This window comes from Netta rufina, assembly GCF_964035555.1.
Source record: "Netta rufina genome assembly, chromosome: 2".
NCBI lineage: Eukaryota > Metazoa > Chordata > Aves > Anseriformes > Anatidae > Netta > Netta rufina.
Window position 1 is genome coordinate 114,566,022 of NC_140124.1, and position 16,972 is coordinate 114,582,993.

The following is a 16,972-nucleotide window of genomic DNA, read 5'->3' on the forward strand; positions in this document are numbered from 1 at the left end:
GTTTGATTAATATTTAAAGTATCAGTTTGAGGTTTAAATTGTAATTGCAAGACCTCACTCACTTCTCAGTATACTGAGGTAATGAAGTAAATGTTCTAATCTGAGTGCCAAGGCACAACTGATGCAGTCACAATTCAGAATTATATTCCCCAATATAGAATTTTTTCACACATTCAGAATTATATTCCCCAGTGCAATTACATTCCACTCAACTTTCTAAAAGAAATCCCATGCAAGCAAAACCACTCTTTTGACCACTTTTCTAAGGGGCTGGTTTGAAACTAAGACCAAAAATTTTCAATGCTCACATTTTCTTTGTAACAGCATCCATAAGCTGTTTGCATGGACACATATTCTGTCTCACAGACTGCTTGAGAGCTGAGTAGGTATGAGCCACAGCAAAGACACTCATTTCTGTATGCTGTCTGAACAACAGCTGTGGAATAATGGGGGTGAAGAAAAAAAAAAAAAACTTTGTTCAGAAGCACATATTTTAAACAGCCACCAAAGGGATGAACAAAATTAGCTGCTGAGAGAAGCTGGTTTTTAACTAAAGGTCAAATAGAACTGCACAGAAAACTCAGCTACACAGCAGTGTTTCCACAGGAGGGCTACGTTATTTCTAGCTGTACCGTTATTTCTGGTGTTTTTAACACAATTCACTTCTCCAAATGTGTTTGCATATCTTTTACTTGTGGCTGGATGAGTCCAGCATGTAGGTATCACCCTTATTTCTTTCAACTACCAGAAGCAAAGAATTTAAAGGAAATAGAGAAACCTACAGCAATTGTACAGGCGATTCAGTTTCTGGAGATCATAATCGCTGAAATCCATTCGCTGCCCTATTACATCCATGAAGTCTGGTATGTTCGTTACAATTGTTGGTTCAGTCCCGTTCCTGAATGCAGTTTGGCTATAGTGCATCACAGACGTATAGTCATAGGGAACGTTCAGGGAGTCTGATGTTTTATCATCATATTTATTGAAATTATGTTCTTTACCTGAATGGGAAAAATAAAAGGAAAAATTGTTTATTGCTGAAGATGACCAAGTTTGGTGTACATACTTTAAGTGTCAGAGAATCTCCCAAGTGAATTTTGGTAATCATTTGCTTGTATTTACTCTGTAAAACTATATTATTCCTAGCCTAGATTTATTTAGCTTCCCTTTTCAACCACTGGAATGTAACATGATGACTTCTGCTGCATGAAGGAAGGATCTTTCCTATCAGAAATCTTTTCACCATGAAGCTACTCATAAACATTGATGGGCTTGCAAGTCCTCTGAGTGTGCCTGAGCCAAGCCAGCACCATGTCCAGGCTCAGGCTTGTTTTCAAAGCTGTCTGGAAGCCACAGAGGATTGTGGTGTGCTGAAGAAGCAAGCATCGATCACAGCCCTAAGGAACCCTGTACCACAGGCTGGCTTGTGCCAAATAGGCCACAATGTGCTTGTAACAGGGAGCTGTGTTGCCGAAATAACAGCTTGCATGATGGGAACCTAAAAAGGGTCTCTCCAGGCTGCATGCCCTCCCCAGACACATAAGCAGGGGAGAAAGAGAAAAGACAACCCCTTCCCTCCAGATTTTCTGCTGGTTTTGGTCACACCAAGTTTTGTAGGGCTGGATTATTTTTTAATTATTTAAAGGCTCCCTCACTAATAGCGATTTTATGGTATCAAACAAATGAAATTACTTTCTCTGTTGCTTGCCTGTATGGCATTTAGCACAGTAGGCCTCAAATCTCTGGTTAGGACCCTGGGAACTGCCGTGACATGAGTAATAACCACAGCAACAACAAATGAGGCTGTCTGTCCCAGACAGATGCCACTTGACATTTAATTTCTTGATATGCTGGCCTTGAAAAATAAGTCAAGGTGGGAAAATATTTCAGCCATGGTATGAAGGCAGGAAGGTTCCACACCCAAAATACATCACACCAGAGCCCAAATGGGAACCCAGGGGAGTGACTGACCGGACTGAATCCTGTCCCAGATGATGGACACGTAGTCATCCCGATCAGACCGCGACTGCTCGTGCCAGAAGCCCAGCGCATGAAGGAACTCGTGCTGAATGGTCCCAATCCTGTCACAGTTCTCTCCGATCGAGAGCTGCTGCAAGCCCACCTGGCGGTTTCCCACCAAGGACCAGCAACTAATGTGGAAATAAAATTGAAGATAGATCTGTGAAGCACGTGCCACCCCTGTGCCACACGAACTCCAGATTCAGTCTGTTCAACAGGTACATTTTGAGTGCTAAAGTTACATTTTCTACAGTGAGCACTTTTTCATTGATCTTTTCCTTACTGGATCCCTTCCTCCCACACTTAGCTCTGCTTCAATGAATAAGTAGTTCTCCCACTCTGTCTGGAATGCTTTTAATGGGTTTTCTTTAGCAGCAGAAAAAAAAAAAAAAAAAAAAAAAAAAAAAAAAAAAAAAAAGCCTAACTACTTGTAACAGAAAAAAAGCAACAAGGACAATCATCAAAGACTATGGCAACGTGATTTAAAACAATTTGCAGTAAATCTGCAAATTACCAAGTTGCTGCTACTAAGCTGGACCACCATAACTGACTGCAGGCACGCTTTGGGCCTCCCTTATTGCCAAGCAAACCATGGCCATGTCACTTCTCACCCCTGCCATTACAGCTGCCTCTCCACATTGTGCTGGCCTTCTGCTTTAGTGTTGCGACTGTCAAGCCAGGTCCACCCCAGGGGATCGCACTTCTGAAAGGCTGGTGGGTGTGACAGGGCTTTGCATAACCTCTTTTCTTTCCTGCTATTTGTGAGAGGTGGTGCTAGGGCACTTGTTGGTGACACACACTCGCAAAACAGTGCAAAACCACAGCTATGCTAGAAGTTTTTATTAAGGAATAAAAAAATAAATAAATCTGTGAGCTATCTGCACAAGCCAATAAAATGGCACCCCATGTCCACAAACTAGCAAACACATTTAAATTGATATTTTACGCAGCAAATAAATCAACACCTACCCAATGAAGTCCATAAAATTAATAGGGCACAAAATACACCATAGAATTTGCAGTCCCATCATCCCAGAAATGTAAAAAGCAAGCACACCAGGCACTGTAGGAACCTGCAACTTATTAGTGCAAAATACTCTACAGGATTTCTCTTTCCACAAACCAGCACAGGCCTTAGCTATTGATTACTCATTAAAATCACAGCACGAGGCCTGGGAGGGAGCATATACAGCATACATAATTTCACTGGCTTCCCTTGAACATGGCCTCATATTGATTATGTATTTTTTTCTGATTGTGCAAAAGTCTAAGAAGTCCATTATAGTTCTGGGCCCACTTTATACCAAAGCAGACACCTCTGGCTTTGCAGCTGCTGTGCAGAGCACAGCAGGCTACAAGCACATCCTGGACACCTGTTGATATCAGCATCCAAACACCAGAGGATGCAGTATCGCCTTGCCTTCAGTCTGCCAAATGCTTACACCACCATCATTCTGCAACCACAGAAGGAGTAAATGTGCACTCTGCATCACTCAGTGCTGAGAATAAAACCATGCAAATGGGACAAGGGACACCTGGGGCCGCCCCATGGGAGCGATGTCTTTAGGAAGGGAGAAAATGGTGGAAAATGCCAGTTTCTCCATGCTTGTTAGAGCCTGTTTCACCAATTTGATGCTTTCTGCACTGCTAGTTGCTAGAAGAGCATGGATATAACTGATCACACTAATATCACCAGCCTGCTTTTTGGAAGACACGTGATAAGGTGATACATGCCATCAAGAGTGATGATACTGTCTACAAATTATTAGTATCAGTTATTCCAGGCACATTTTTACACCAACGTCCTCCTAGCAAATGACTACCTGTAGCATCACAGATCACCAGGTCAGCACACAGACTCTTTGACTTACCAGCAGCAAGCTGGTTAGCTTCTTACAGATGGTTACCATCTGTATCAATCCCCTTTCGTATGGGTTCCTTTGTCCTGTGCCACAGTGGCAAAGAGCTGAAGTGAACTCCTAGGACAGCTCCATGAAAACCTGATTTCCCATCTGGAAATACTAGAGACAAGGGTTGATCCTCCCTGGTCTGCTAATCATTTGACCAAACCGTGCTAGTTTTCTTGCTGAATAAGTCCCGTTTTTCATGAGAAGAGTAGAAATGTCACATCCATTGCAATTTTCCAGATGGTTATGTGAGCTTTGTGGGTACATGCCACATCTGATGCTCCTGCATTTCTGTCATTCACAAGCTTTCCTCATGTATTTTGCTTACCACAGGGAAGGAAGAAAGAAAAGATCTTTAAATAGATCCATAGTCTAACCTCTGCTGCAAATGCATAGACCTGAATAGAGGGATGAGTTGACAGACTGTATGATAGAAAACCTTACATATAACTCTACTTGCTTAGTGATATAAATATATAAATCTGTAAACATAATAGAAGTGGTAGCCACATGCTACCGTATGTTAGATAAACTATGTAGACAAGGGGAGGGCTTTTTATGTAGGGTTTGATGACACTGTGTATATATACCAGAGACTGCAGGATTGTTTTTATACAGGGCAGACAACAAAATGACAAGTGGTTTCCTTTGTGGCTGACTTCATTTGAATTCAAAAAGATAATCCATAAGGGGATTTTGTGATGTACTAGGAAAGTTTCCTCACCACCTTCTGTACTTTTCATAGATGCAAGCCAGATCAGAAAGGTGAAAATAATTTATCATCTTTTTGTTGGTGCAATAAAGCTTTATGAATCTGGCTGTGGTTGCCAGGACCTTTGTGCTTCTATGTGTGCTGTACCCTCTGGACTGAGTTCTTCAGTGTGCAGCCAGGGGAGACAAAAAAAAAAAAAAAATAGGAATGGCAGAGTGGAAATGGGTTGTTTCATGTATTCTTTAAATTGTCCATACCAGACCATAGGAATGGAATGAAATGTAAGGCAGTTAATACAGGGTTTGTTTTGGTAATTTCTTTGTACAGCCCAAAGCTAGGTCACTGAAACTGGACAGCCATTTTCAGGAGTCTGCAGATTTAGCTTCAGGCTTGTAAAAAGTATGGTGACCATGGATAATTTTAGTGCTATGATAACTGTGATAACTGTTATCACAGCCCTGAAATAGAATCATTTCAGGGCAAGCAACACACCAGGCAAGAAGGCAAGACACGTTATCCAAATAATGTGACTTGTTTTAATCACCATGACTCATTTACTTCTAATAGGAAATAAATAATAAGTTAATAAATGAACCATAGTGCAGAAGTCTCTGAATTGCCATAGGCTAAATATTGTGGTTCTTTTTTTTTTTTTTTTTTTTTTTTTTTCATGTACAATTACTAGAAAATGCGTGATTTATGTGACAAAGAACTCTAGAGTTTAGCTACATGAGTTTTCCATTTGGCTTAAAGAGCCAAAGAGTAATTAAACAGGGAAAACACATTGCTTCCCAAATCTCCGTTTATACATCTTTTAGGGTTGAGTTTCAATGTCACGTGCATAGCGCAAAGAGTAGAAAATGTAAAGAGACAGAGACTGAAGAAATTTTGAAACAATTATCTGCTACAAATATCTCAGAATGAGATAAAGGGAATGGGAAATGTTTCAATTATCAGAAAACCTTTTCCCATTTATGAATGCATTCTTGTATCAGGAAATTATTTTCTGAAAGTAAATTTCCTCACAAGGCTATCAGGATTTCCCTGTTCTCTTTTCTAACATGAGAGAAATATTCCAGCATTACTTGGGGAATATATTTGTTCTGTTGCACTATTTGGTGGAGACTATCTTAGAAACTGAGAAAGTGGATACAATTTTGACACCTTTTCTAGAATCTTATTTTGTAAAACTTGAGGTGAAATTGCATAACTATTGATCAAATAGGTAAATAAACTGAAATCTCCATAAAATGTCTCAATGTTGTGCAGCATTTAAAAATGTATGAATGCAGACCTGACATTGTTCAAATGCAATTCCATTTGTAATAGTGAAACAAATTTGTTGTCCCACAGTTAAAACTATCACATTTCCACTGGGAATATTTATTTTTTAAAAAAAAACTAAGGTATGCTTTTTATGGCCATGTGAAAGTGACAGTCCATATAGTCAAAGATCAGTCAAGAAAGTAATTGACTTGTCTCAGACCTTTTGTCATGCCAAGAAAATTACCTCTTTAAGGACTTAATTACTTCTTGTATTTAGAAATAAACATCAACCAGAAATTGTTAATTACCACCAAGGTAATACCTGTTTTGGATGCTACTATGATTTCAAGTTAAAAAAGAAAAGAAAAAAAAAAAAAAAAAAGAAAGGAAAGGAAAGGAAAGGAAAGGAAAGGAAAGGAAAGGAAAGGAAAGGAAAGGAAAGGAAAGGAAAGGAAAGGAAAGGAAAGGAAAGGAAAGGAAAGGAAAGGAAAGGAAAGGAAAGGAAAGGAAAGGAAAGGAAACTAGTAATAGGACACAACAAAACTAGAAAATAGCAATCAGATGAGTTTTATAGTGAATATTGGTCATCAAAACATTCTGTAGCCAAAAAGGATTACAATCATATTATTCCTCTTACCCACTTCCTTTGAACACAGATATATAATTCTCCTCTCCTTCCCAAGGTTTGAAATCAATACAGGTTTTGAGTCGATACTGTTCAAATGCCTTGAGGATGAGTCCCTTAGCATTCATTTCTGCAAAGCAAACAGAGTTCTTGTCAATACTGAGCCAATTGGTTTGTCCTGCTACCCATATAGAGCAAGTCCTAAGGGTGGATATTGCTTCAGCAATCTTTGATTAAAATAGCCAAGCTTTTTGCTAGATTAGGACCTGAGTAGGAACCTAAAAACCATAAATTAGTCTGTTGTGGCATTTTATCTTTTTCCTGGTTTGTTTCTCTGTAATTTTGCTTTGGTACTTCAGTATAAAATATGATATGTTGGATATATAATACATCATAGCATGTGGATCTTAATTTTGTAAATTCTCTCACTTTGCTGAGATTTATCTGAGCAAGTGTTAAATAAACAGTGAACGAAGACATTGGATTTCACCTCATGCAAACTGCAAGCTACATATCTGTCAAGGAATCTCCCCAGGCCTTGAACATGCTTACTTTGTGTCTTGCTTATCTCCTCTGAGCACCTTGCATGGTTTCAAACCCCTCAGTGTTTTAGCTCCTAACCTAAACTGAGGGTGGGTGATTTATTTTTTTTTCTGACATAGACCAGAAGGATGACCCCACACTATGTAGTGAGGGCACAGTCTCCTCACCTGGTATACAACAAGGACTCGTACTCCCTATCTCACCACTCACCTCTGCCATGCAATGCCACAGCTGGGTGGAAGTGAAGGGATGGAGACCAGGGTCTCCATCTTGTGATGTGTGCCAGGCCCCACAGTAGGGTGCTCATAAATGTGTCGTTGCAAACTTCATTGCAGGCCAGAATACCAAGATGCCATCAGTGCTCTAAGTGATATAAATGACCAAGTGAGCTTTCTGGCTTTAAACAGATCTTCAGTGCCATTTTATTTCCTCTGCTTAGTATAGTTTCATGTCTTAGACACATGCCTTCAAAAGCAAACCAATCTGCTGGGTTATGGCAGGTTAAGAAGCATCCAGGTTAAGAAAGGAGGTGGGACCCCAGCACAAAGACCAAGATGATATATCCTGCTGGTGCATACAGAGGCCTAATCCTGCAGTGGGAAATGCCCTGCTCTAGACTTACAGCATGGCAGTGGGAAGAGGAAAGGATGCCACAGATCTTTGCTGACCTGTATTTAACATTTCAATCAACATGACTTAAACACATTGTCAAGAGCAAATACTGTACCCAGGCTATCATCAAGGACATAGGGGATAACGTGGGGCCACCGATAGTTGTCACCAATGATGGAGTTTCGCTCCTGCATATGAGAAAGAAAATAGGCATGCAGTTTTCAGTACAAACTGATCTATAATCCAAGACGAAAACAGTGCTAATGCAAAATGCTAATGCAAAGCATGCATTATGTCTCTTACAAGTCCGTTTTAGACATATAAGGAATCAAAGAATCCAAAAAGTTTGACAGATCACTCAGAGGTCTATGACTCGGGTTTAAAGTCCTTTTACTCTCTTCTACCAATGACTCTGATTTCTGCAGCATTTTCTCCATACAGATTTCCTGAGATTTTGATACATTTGAGCAGAACTTTAGGTCCTGTGGGAAGCATTAAGATCTAAAGTCCTGAAATGAGCACAGACATCAATAACTCTCTAATTTTTCATAATGCAAGGGCTTGTTCCTGTGCCCTTAACCAGTGCTTTCTTTGCTTCCATTGATATGCCTGGGCAGAAGCAGTTCACCAAAAGGGAGAGGAAAACTCTACCCCTTTTAGGGGTATAAGACAATTGTGGTGTTTTCACTAGGTATTTTTGAGATATGACTAGCTATGCAAATACTTTTGATGTTATTGATTGGACAGGAATATGGGGCAGATGATTTAAAATGTGGTATTACTCACAGATCTAATTTTCCAATGGCTTTGGTGAATCTACTTATATGATGAAGGTTTTGCAGCACTGGTCTGTAAAGTTAATTGGCTTATAATAAATATTGTGCACATAAATTAAGAATCTTTTATATAACCCTGTCTGGATGTGATCTGTGCTGCTGAATATCTTAAAAGTAAAAATATGAAAACCACAGTGAAGAAAACACAATGCTAATAATAATGAGTAATGGCTAGACTGACCTTATTCTGGATAATGTTTCTGCAAATGCACCCAAATCCTTCATTGTCTATGACATTTGTAGAAATCTATCCCCAAACATTTTCAGCTTATTGTAACATAAACAGTATTTACAGTTAGTATGAGCAGCATGCATCAATCACTTTCATGCTACTAACACTTTACATTGCATAAGTTGATGACACAGTTCTTGTTTCATATATATATTTGAACTCACCTGATCAAGTTTGATGTCTCCCTCAAAAAGGTCTAGTCCTAAAGCTAAAGGGAAGAGGAGATTAACATACAGTTATTCTATTGATCTATAGCTGCCCCCCCCCAAAAAAAAAAAAAAAAAATTAAAGAGAAAATGAATTAAAAAAAAAAAAACCTTCATTGATGTCAAAGATGTCTTGATCAATTCCTCCATCTACGTCTATTTCTGAAAAAGAAAAAGACAAGTGAGGTAGGATGTTAGCCCTTGCTGTTTTCTTTATGATGTGTGAAAATCAATGCAATAACAATAATAGTAATTATAAATCTGCATCTGTCCTAGTGATGTTTATGAACAGCTGTTTTTTTTTGACTGCCTCCTATGCATACAAATAGATCTGTAAGCAGAACTCACCAATAGTCTCTGTAGCAGGCTGGGGAGAGGGAAGAAAAAAAAAAAAAAAAAGGTATTATTAGAAAGGTACACAATGAAATGCAACTATTACTCTCTCAACAGTTTGAGTATAACAGTACAAGTTTTATGCTCTTAACAGTACTTAACCCATGCTTTGTATTGGGCTGATCAGACCATCTTCTCATTTGACTGGAGATGCTCATTTGCTTGTGACAGCTTTGCACTCTCCTCACTCCAGGTTGCCCAAAAAGCAAGTCACCCAGTACTGATCCTGTGAAGTTTTCTCAACCTATTACTTCTATGAAATCAAATACTGCTGCTAGTCAGGTGCTGTACAGAACCTGTGGAAGTTATGCCTAGAATTCCATTGTAAAGCTGAATTTGGGGGTGAGTGGTCCAGCACCATGCAGCAAGTCTTCAGTGCCTTGAGAAATACCAACTTAAAGACTGTTCCTGCAATGTGCAAAATCCAAGCTCCATATTGCAGCAAGACCACAGTGAGATAAACATACAGCATTCTTTTTGCCTTACCATGCCCATGGAATATAATTGATATTCTTTTCTTGGACTAAATGCTTTGTTTTGGGCTCTTTAACACAACACTATTCAACCATTCCTCATGCAGGTGGTAAGATCATGAATAAACTCTCGAAACGGTTCTTGCTGGGTGGGTTTTCCTGTTTCTCATCAAAACTCTTATATTTGTATGTTTGAAAAGAAGTTCACAAACTGAAAATGAATAACACTCTTAAATTTTAAGACATGACAATATAGATTGTGGATACATCAAATAGTAAGTTATAACTGCAGTTCTATATAGCAGGATGGGATTTTTACATTCATTTTTTGCTATAGTTTGACCCCTTACTCCTGACTGATTTCTTTCTCTGTATAAATAATTTGCTACCTTTCCTATATGTATTTTGCATGTAACATTTTTTTAGAATGTATTTTTCCAGTGTGATATATATCTGCAGCCTCCATTAAAAGCAATGAGCAGTACAAGCTCAGAATATTGAAAAACTTCAAAAATCAAGTCCATGTAGTCCACAAAAACATTAAATTTTGGTCAGTTCTTCCATCTGTATAGTGGATAAGAAAACTGTAGTGCCAGAATATTCAAGAGAGATTTAAATACATGTGTTCGTTTTGACATGAATTTTGGCACATAATGATAGGAACAATTTTGAAGGCAAACATAACTGAGGGCCCTAAAACTGATTTGATTCATATAAAAACAGTAACCAAATGCAGAAAAAAAAAGTAATTTCAATGATTTATTTTTTTTTTTCATTTGGGAATGTTCAGGAAGAAAGCATTGAAATTGCCAGAATGTCCTGTTTTGGCTTTTTGATGAAAGATTCCTTTTTCAATCTGAAATGACTGTCTTGTAAAAATGTCAGTAAATGGCATAAAAATTACTGCAAATACAAAAGCCTGAAATCTCATTTTATCCTTTTGACTCATCTGAACTAAAATGATTTCAAATTGTTGCTTCACCATTTTTCTCAGATTTTAATCATTTATTTTGATTGCTTAAGGGGGGAAAAACATTTTTTTTGGCTAACCAACTGGAGGCTATAATTTAGAAGTTTAAGATTTTTTACCTGAATGTGTCAGTTCCAGAAACCATTGAGTAGAATCTGTTTCCTAACCCAATTTCTCCTGAAGCATCCACGTTATTAGAGAACAAGTACCTCACAGTTTTGGGTTGTTTCAGATTTTGGTAGGTTTCAATATACCTGACTCTTAAAAACCTAGTGTCATCATGGAAAAGTGAATGAGTCCATTGTAAAACCCTTGCTAGAGTTGTGCAAATGCAAAAGCACAAATGCTGAAGGATTGATATTTGATCTCATATTTCACTGAGTTAATTGGTATTATTCGGGTTTACACTGACACATGAGAAATAAGGACAGTGACTTTAACAAAAGAATAATCATGTAAATACATATGGATACAGTTCAATAAACCAAAATACATTTTCCAGACAAATCACCCATAAATATGTAATGTCAATAGATGCCTCTTACATTCTGAAATTCTATTGCATTCATATCCTATCATTATGTTCCTTTATCACAAGATATCTGTAAGACAGTATCTAATCCATGTATTTGAGATTTTAAATGAAACTGAAGCTTGTAAAACAAGCTGAAAGTATGCAAGCAAAATGTGTCATGCATGCTTTGAGCAATTTATTTGCTTTTAAACTCCCACTCATACAGATTTCCAGGTAATGTGAAAGAAAAACATTGAGAAGTAAACTTTGCAATATTAAAAAATTAAATCACATTGTGGTCTTTTCTGCTAAAGATTGTTGACGGAGGTCGTATCAGATCATAGCCATATGTATTGAATAACCTTTTAGCCATTAACAGGGAGTAAAATATTTTTACAGTTTCAATAATTACAAGCTACAATGTTCCCATATCTGCTAATCAGAAAACTTAATTGCTCTAAAGGTAAAAACTGGCTAGCTCATGGAACAGCTCCTCTGTCTGCAGCCAAAGCTCATAAACTGAAGTAACTGTAGCTAAGCCCAGTGGTATTTATGGTGCATAAACCAAAGTATGAGTCCATTACTGAATGTGAATACCACATTCAGCAATCAGCTGAAATCCAGGCTGGTCCCCCATATCTGAAAACTGTTGCTGAATGTTTTACGCAGAAGGAATTCCTTTCATCATTCCTTTCTACTTGTTTCTGAACAAAATTAGGTCTTTAGGCATGTGAATCTGAACAGCAAAACACTCAGTTCCCAAAGGAATATCTGTGTATTACTTGTTTGAGTAGTAACAGCTTCAGTCTCAGCACCAGCATGACAACTGAGACCTATACAATGAATTTCTAGTCTCTGAAAATGTTGTGAACAAAAAAAAAGATTCACAGTTCACAGTCGCATAAAGGAGGTTACAGTAACTCAGGTTTACCAAAGAGGAATATAATTTAGTCTAACCAATGTTACTTTTAAATCTACCCAGAACATTTTTTTCTGAACATTTATAATATTTTTCCCTAACTTTGGCAAACAACATGATTCATGTGAATTAAGTTACTTTAAAGGTGGGTCAAACCATGGCTTGTCAGCACATTTAAGTGTTTAATAATTCAAGTGCATCTTGAACAGTTGGGAAAAACACCTCACCTATTTTAGTCATTAAAATTAGACATGTAATCAGTGGAGAAATAAATGGGTAATTGTATATATAATTCATCTCTCCTGAAAATAGGCATGGCACCACCATGATGTCCTGGCATGTCTAAAAGATGATGTACCTCACTGAGCTTCTAGTCAAAGTTGTGATGAATCACCTGATGAAAATTTCCTGGTCTCACCACAGATTTCAGGTGGGGTATGGTCAGCTAGTTTGGACAAGACGTCCTAACTTACTAGTGTTTTCTTCAGACTATATAATTTATAGTATTGGCATCCAGAAATACAAAAGGAGCTCTTCCTGGCTATAATGAACATGTAAAACAAGTAAGTAGCCTTGGTGATATTAAGCTCCTGTCTCACAGAGGAACTGGGTATTAGGAGTCAGCTTGATGTGATAGCTTGTAGATCTTGGTATCAGTCTGCACTGCCTCTTATATGCTTTACAAAGGCCTTCAGAGGAATCTAAACAAGGCTGAGGGTTGAGTGTCCAAAGGTTTGGGAACAGGGGAAGAAGGAGTTGTGATGAGTGGGGAAATAGAAGTGTAGGACTCAGGTAGTGGGAAATACAGGGAACTATGTAATTTGGGATTTTGGAGTTAAACTCTTGACTTAGGGAGATATATGAACATCTGTTAATGGAGAGGAAGAATATGTGACCGCCACAGCAAGATATTGGAGCTGGATTCACAAAATCAGACAGTTAAGTTGCATAAATTAAAATAGATAAGATTATTCCACTTAATGAAACATCTTACTCTGTAAATTACCCTGAAGCTATTAACAGCAGAAATGAGCTTACAAAAACCCACTGTTTTTTGTTGTCCAAACTAATTGATTATGTATCACCAAAACACCTGGCCTCTACAATGAATTATCACAAGATCAGCAAAATACTACCTTCTCTACAAAAGACAGGAAATACAAAATCTCAAAGTTGTCATTGTTATCTTTTGGCATTAAGTAGTTTAGCTAGACTGGAGGAACAGAGAGCGGTCTTTAAAAAGCAAATCCAGCAGCTAAAAATGCATCAATTTCAATACAAAATATATTGTGTTGTAGATAAAATAAAAAAAAAAAAATGCACACTGTATTTCTATTCAGATATGGAGTAGCAAAAATAAATTTTAATACTTATCTTGGCTCTAACTCTGGACTTACCATTCTGGTAAGACTACTTTGAATGCTAATGGAAATTTTGCTCAAATGGGGAGTGCAAATTGGCTCTTCCAATGTATAGCGAAGCCTATAAAAAACAGCAGCTCTAGGATCCCAAGGAAACAGAAATCTTCTTCTGCTCCACACAAAAGACAACAGAATTCTTATTTTGCAACAGCCATACTTAAGTCTTTTCCTCTCAATCTCACCTCAAGCTGCATCATTTACTTGAGCATATAAAGGATATGGATTTGTTTTCTTACCTGGCTCCAGACCACTTGCAGGAGAAGCCACATTAGGAGCACAGGCACAGAAATCCAGTCCATGTTGTTATCCAGTCAGCAAGCAGGTGCATTGACAGAATTTGAGACCAACTTGGTACTTAAGATGACAAATATCATAAATCAAAACCTTTGTCCTTTCATCAATGATTAACTTGCCTCCCTCTACGTTGTTTTAAAGATTAAGTCCATCATAAGTACATCAAGGCAACTAGCATATTCTTTAATTATTTTTAATCACTGCTGTGAGAACACCTATCAGGCACAAACTGAAATATGGGAGGAAATGAACACAAGAAAATGGAAATACAGAGGAAATGGGCACAAACAGAAATACAGAAAATTACATTTAAACATAAGAAAACTTTTTTCTTTTTTTTTTTTAATTATATGGATTATCAAACACTGGAACAAGTTGCCAAGAGAGGTTGCAGAGCCTCCATCCTTGAAGATATTCAAGACCCAGATGGCCACAGCCCCGAGCATCCTGCCGTAGGTGACCCTGCTTTGAGTGGGGGGGTCACGGCAATCTCCAGAGGTGCCTTCCCACCATTACATGTCTCTGAATAAAGCTGGCACTAAAACACTCAGAAAAGCTAAAAGCTAGTAAGACACTTGGCAGGGAAATCTTTAATATATGAATTATGTGGTTTGTGACAGAAAGTGAAAATGGTAAATGTGTGCATGTAAAAAAATCTGCCAGTAACATGGTTTCAGAATCTTGCTTTCAGAAAAGGAAATGCTGTTTCTATTGTTGATAAATGTGAGACACTGTACTTGTCAGTAAATCAGGTGGTGGCATTCTCCTGTCTTTATGTAAAAATTCCTTACAAATTAATATATATTTTTTTAATGTTGCTATAGCTATTGTACTATCACCATTGTCACTGCTTGCAGTTTTAGCTTATTCCAACTTCATTCTTCTCTCCTCTCTACTAACAGACAGGGAGGGCTGAAATTGCCATTTAAGTTCCTTCTTATGCTTAAATTTTAGGTACTTGTAGTTATTGTATGATCAACTTGGCTAGCTGTTTATTTTCCCAGAACAGCTATCTGGCTAGAATTTCATGAAAACTAAAATGGCATTTAGATTTTGTAATGTAAATGAAAAAAAAAAAAAAAAAAAGAATTTCACATGATTATATAAAAATTTCTCATACTAGCATCACTAGTATCAGAACTGATAAGAAACAACTGGTTGATCGCAAGCAATTGCCAAGCCAAGCCAGTTTTTAGCTGCCCAGATCCATGCTTATTACACTGTTGATTCACTGGGAAGCAGCAGTTGTTATCATTGTTCTTACAGGATTAGCTTTTTTTTCCTACAAAAATTAATACTAAATATTGTAGTTCTCTAGCCACCAACAATGACACTGTCAGTTGTTATCAGATCAGTAGTACCTGGAAGGCTAAAAAGCTTTTTTGTTTTTATTTTTTTTCAAGTTCAGCAGTCCTTGAATTCTGCCTGCTGCCTTCTGCAGCTGCTGGGTGAAGCCAGTAATTCCCCTTCTGGAGGCTCTGTAGGTTATACTGGCTATGGCTATAGTAACAACCACTTTGAATCAACTGGAACAGATTTCTAAATCGAAGGATTTGGTGCTAAGAACCTGGCATCTATGCTGTACACATTTCAAAGGGTTTTACTCCAGCCGAGCTCTGATCTGATCTCAAGGATTGCAATTCAGTGGTGGCAACTGGACTGTATTAAGCAAGGATTTGAAGCACATATTCTGGTTTAGTTTCAGACCAAAGGAATTCAGTTTGTATGCTCCTACACTGCTTTGTGATGTGAACTAAAGTATGGTGAGGATGATTATGATACTTTTTTAAAAAAATACACTTCTGATCCAAAGTAAAAGACTACCGCCATTATTCCTTGATTATAGTACCTTATAGATGCCTCGTAATGAACTCAAAAAAAAAAAACAAAAAAAAAAAAACAGTTTTTGGTTTGGTCACAGTGTTGGAAAAAAGTCTAGAAGACTGTTTTTCTACTTCTTTGGTCCCTCATACATGTAACTAATCAAGACAGTCTGCTTTCTGTTCCCACATCCCCACCTGTAAGATGCATCAACCAGCACTGAGACCTCACACCAACCTCTTTACAATAGGAGATGCAAGGATGATTTTCTGGTCACAAAGAAGGGCTCAATAAACCTCTATGTCATGATGAATCTGCTTGGAGGACTGGATAAAAAGTGTGCTACCCAAAGAAAACATTACAAAGTGTTGGAATTGGCGTATGGTAACATGAAAGAGAGAAGGCACAGACAAAGTTAACCATTGCACACAGTTAACCAATGCAGCTAACTCTGCATTGTTATACAGCCCATATATATGTTTTTCTTACAGTTCATTCAGATTGTCAACCAGTTATCTAGTATAATAAAACAAGACACAATAGATAGTTAAACAATAGGTGAACAACATAGTGTGTGAAATTCTAAGTCAGAAGTTCTGACAATGTAAAGTAGCTAAATGGATTTTTAATACATGCTTTTTAATGGATTTTTAATACATGCTGAGACAATGGTAATAAGTGGGAAGTCTTCATGAAGGTTTTGTTTGTTTGTTTGTTGTTGTTTTTTAATCTAATTGGCAAAATCTTTTCTACGGAGCTTATCTACTTTTGTGACCATGTTCTCTACAATGACAAACACCTTGCTTTATCATTGACTTCCTGTGTTCAGGCAATATACCTACCCCTTATTTTACATAAGGGTTTTGCTACATGACTCTGTATTTTACTTTAAAGATGAAAAGCACTATGTGCCGTATCATACTTCTAAGACCGAGGTCCACAGTAGGAAGTAACTGAGTATTACTCAGACGAATTAATGAGGGATAGTGAAACTTATTTGAATAGGTGGTGTGAGTTTTCAGATATGTAAGAAGAATGGCAGTCTTACATTATGAATTTCTTCTACAATTACCAGGACATATAACAGCCAAAAGTAACACATATCCTTTCTTGACACAGTCGGGGAACTGTGGATTCAAAGGATGTTGTTTCCATCCTATTTTAATCTGCAGGTAGTGTCCACTGACTAGAAGCTCTGTATTTGAGGAA

The 16,972-nt window shown here is 37.7% G+C and overlaps 1 protein-coding gene across 1 annotated transcript in view; it reads right to left on the reverse strand.

Annotated features, from left to right (window-relative positions):
- Nucleotides 1–16,972, reverse strand: part of MEP1B (meprin A subunit beta) — a gene marked incomplete at its 3' end in the record, with an annotated part of 50,064 nt that overhangs the window by 16,634 nt on the left and 16,458 nt on the right. The window contains exons 9-16 of the mRNA XM_084281666.1: nt 13,885–13,959; nt 9,307–9,325; nt 9,070–9,120; nt 8,917–8,960; nt 7,800–7,872; nt 6,542–6,659; nt 1,972–2,150; nt 783–1,001 (exon numbers count right to left, since the gene is read on the reverse strand). Of these exons, the coding sequence (XP_084137792.1) occupies nt 783–1,001; nt 1,972–2,150; nt 6,542–6,659; nt 7,800–7,872; nt 8,917–8,960; nt 9,070–9,120; nt 9,307–9,325; nt 13,885–13,959 (778 nt within the window). The remainder of the gene's footprint in view (nt 1–782; nt 1,002–1,971; nt 2,151–6,541; nt 6,660–7,799; nt 7,873–8,916; nt 8,961–9,069; nt 9,121–9,306; nt 9,326–13,884; nt 13,960–16,972) is intronic.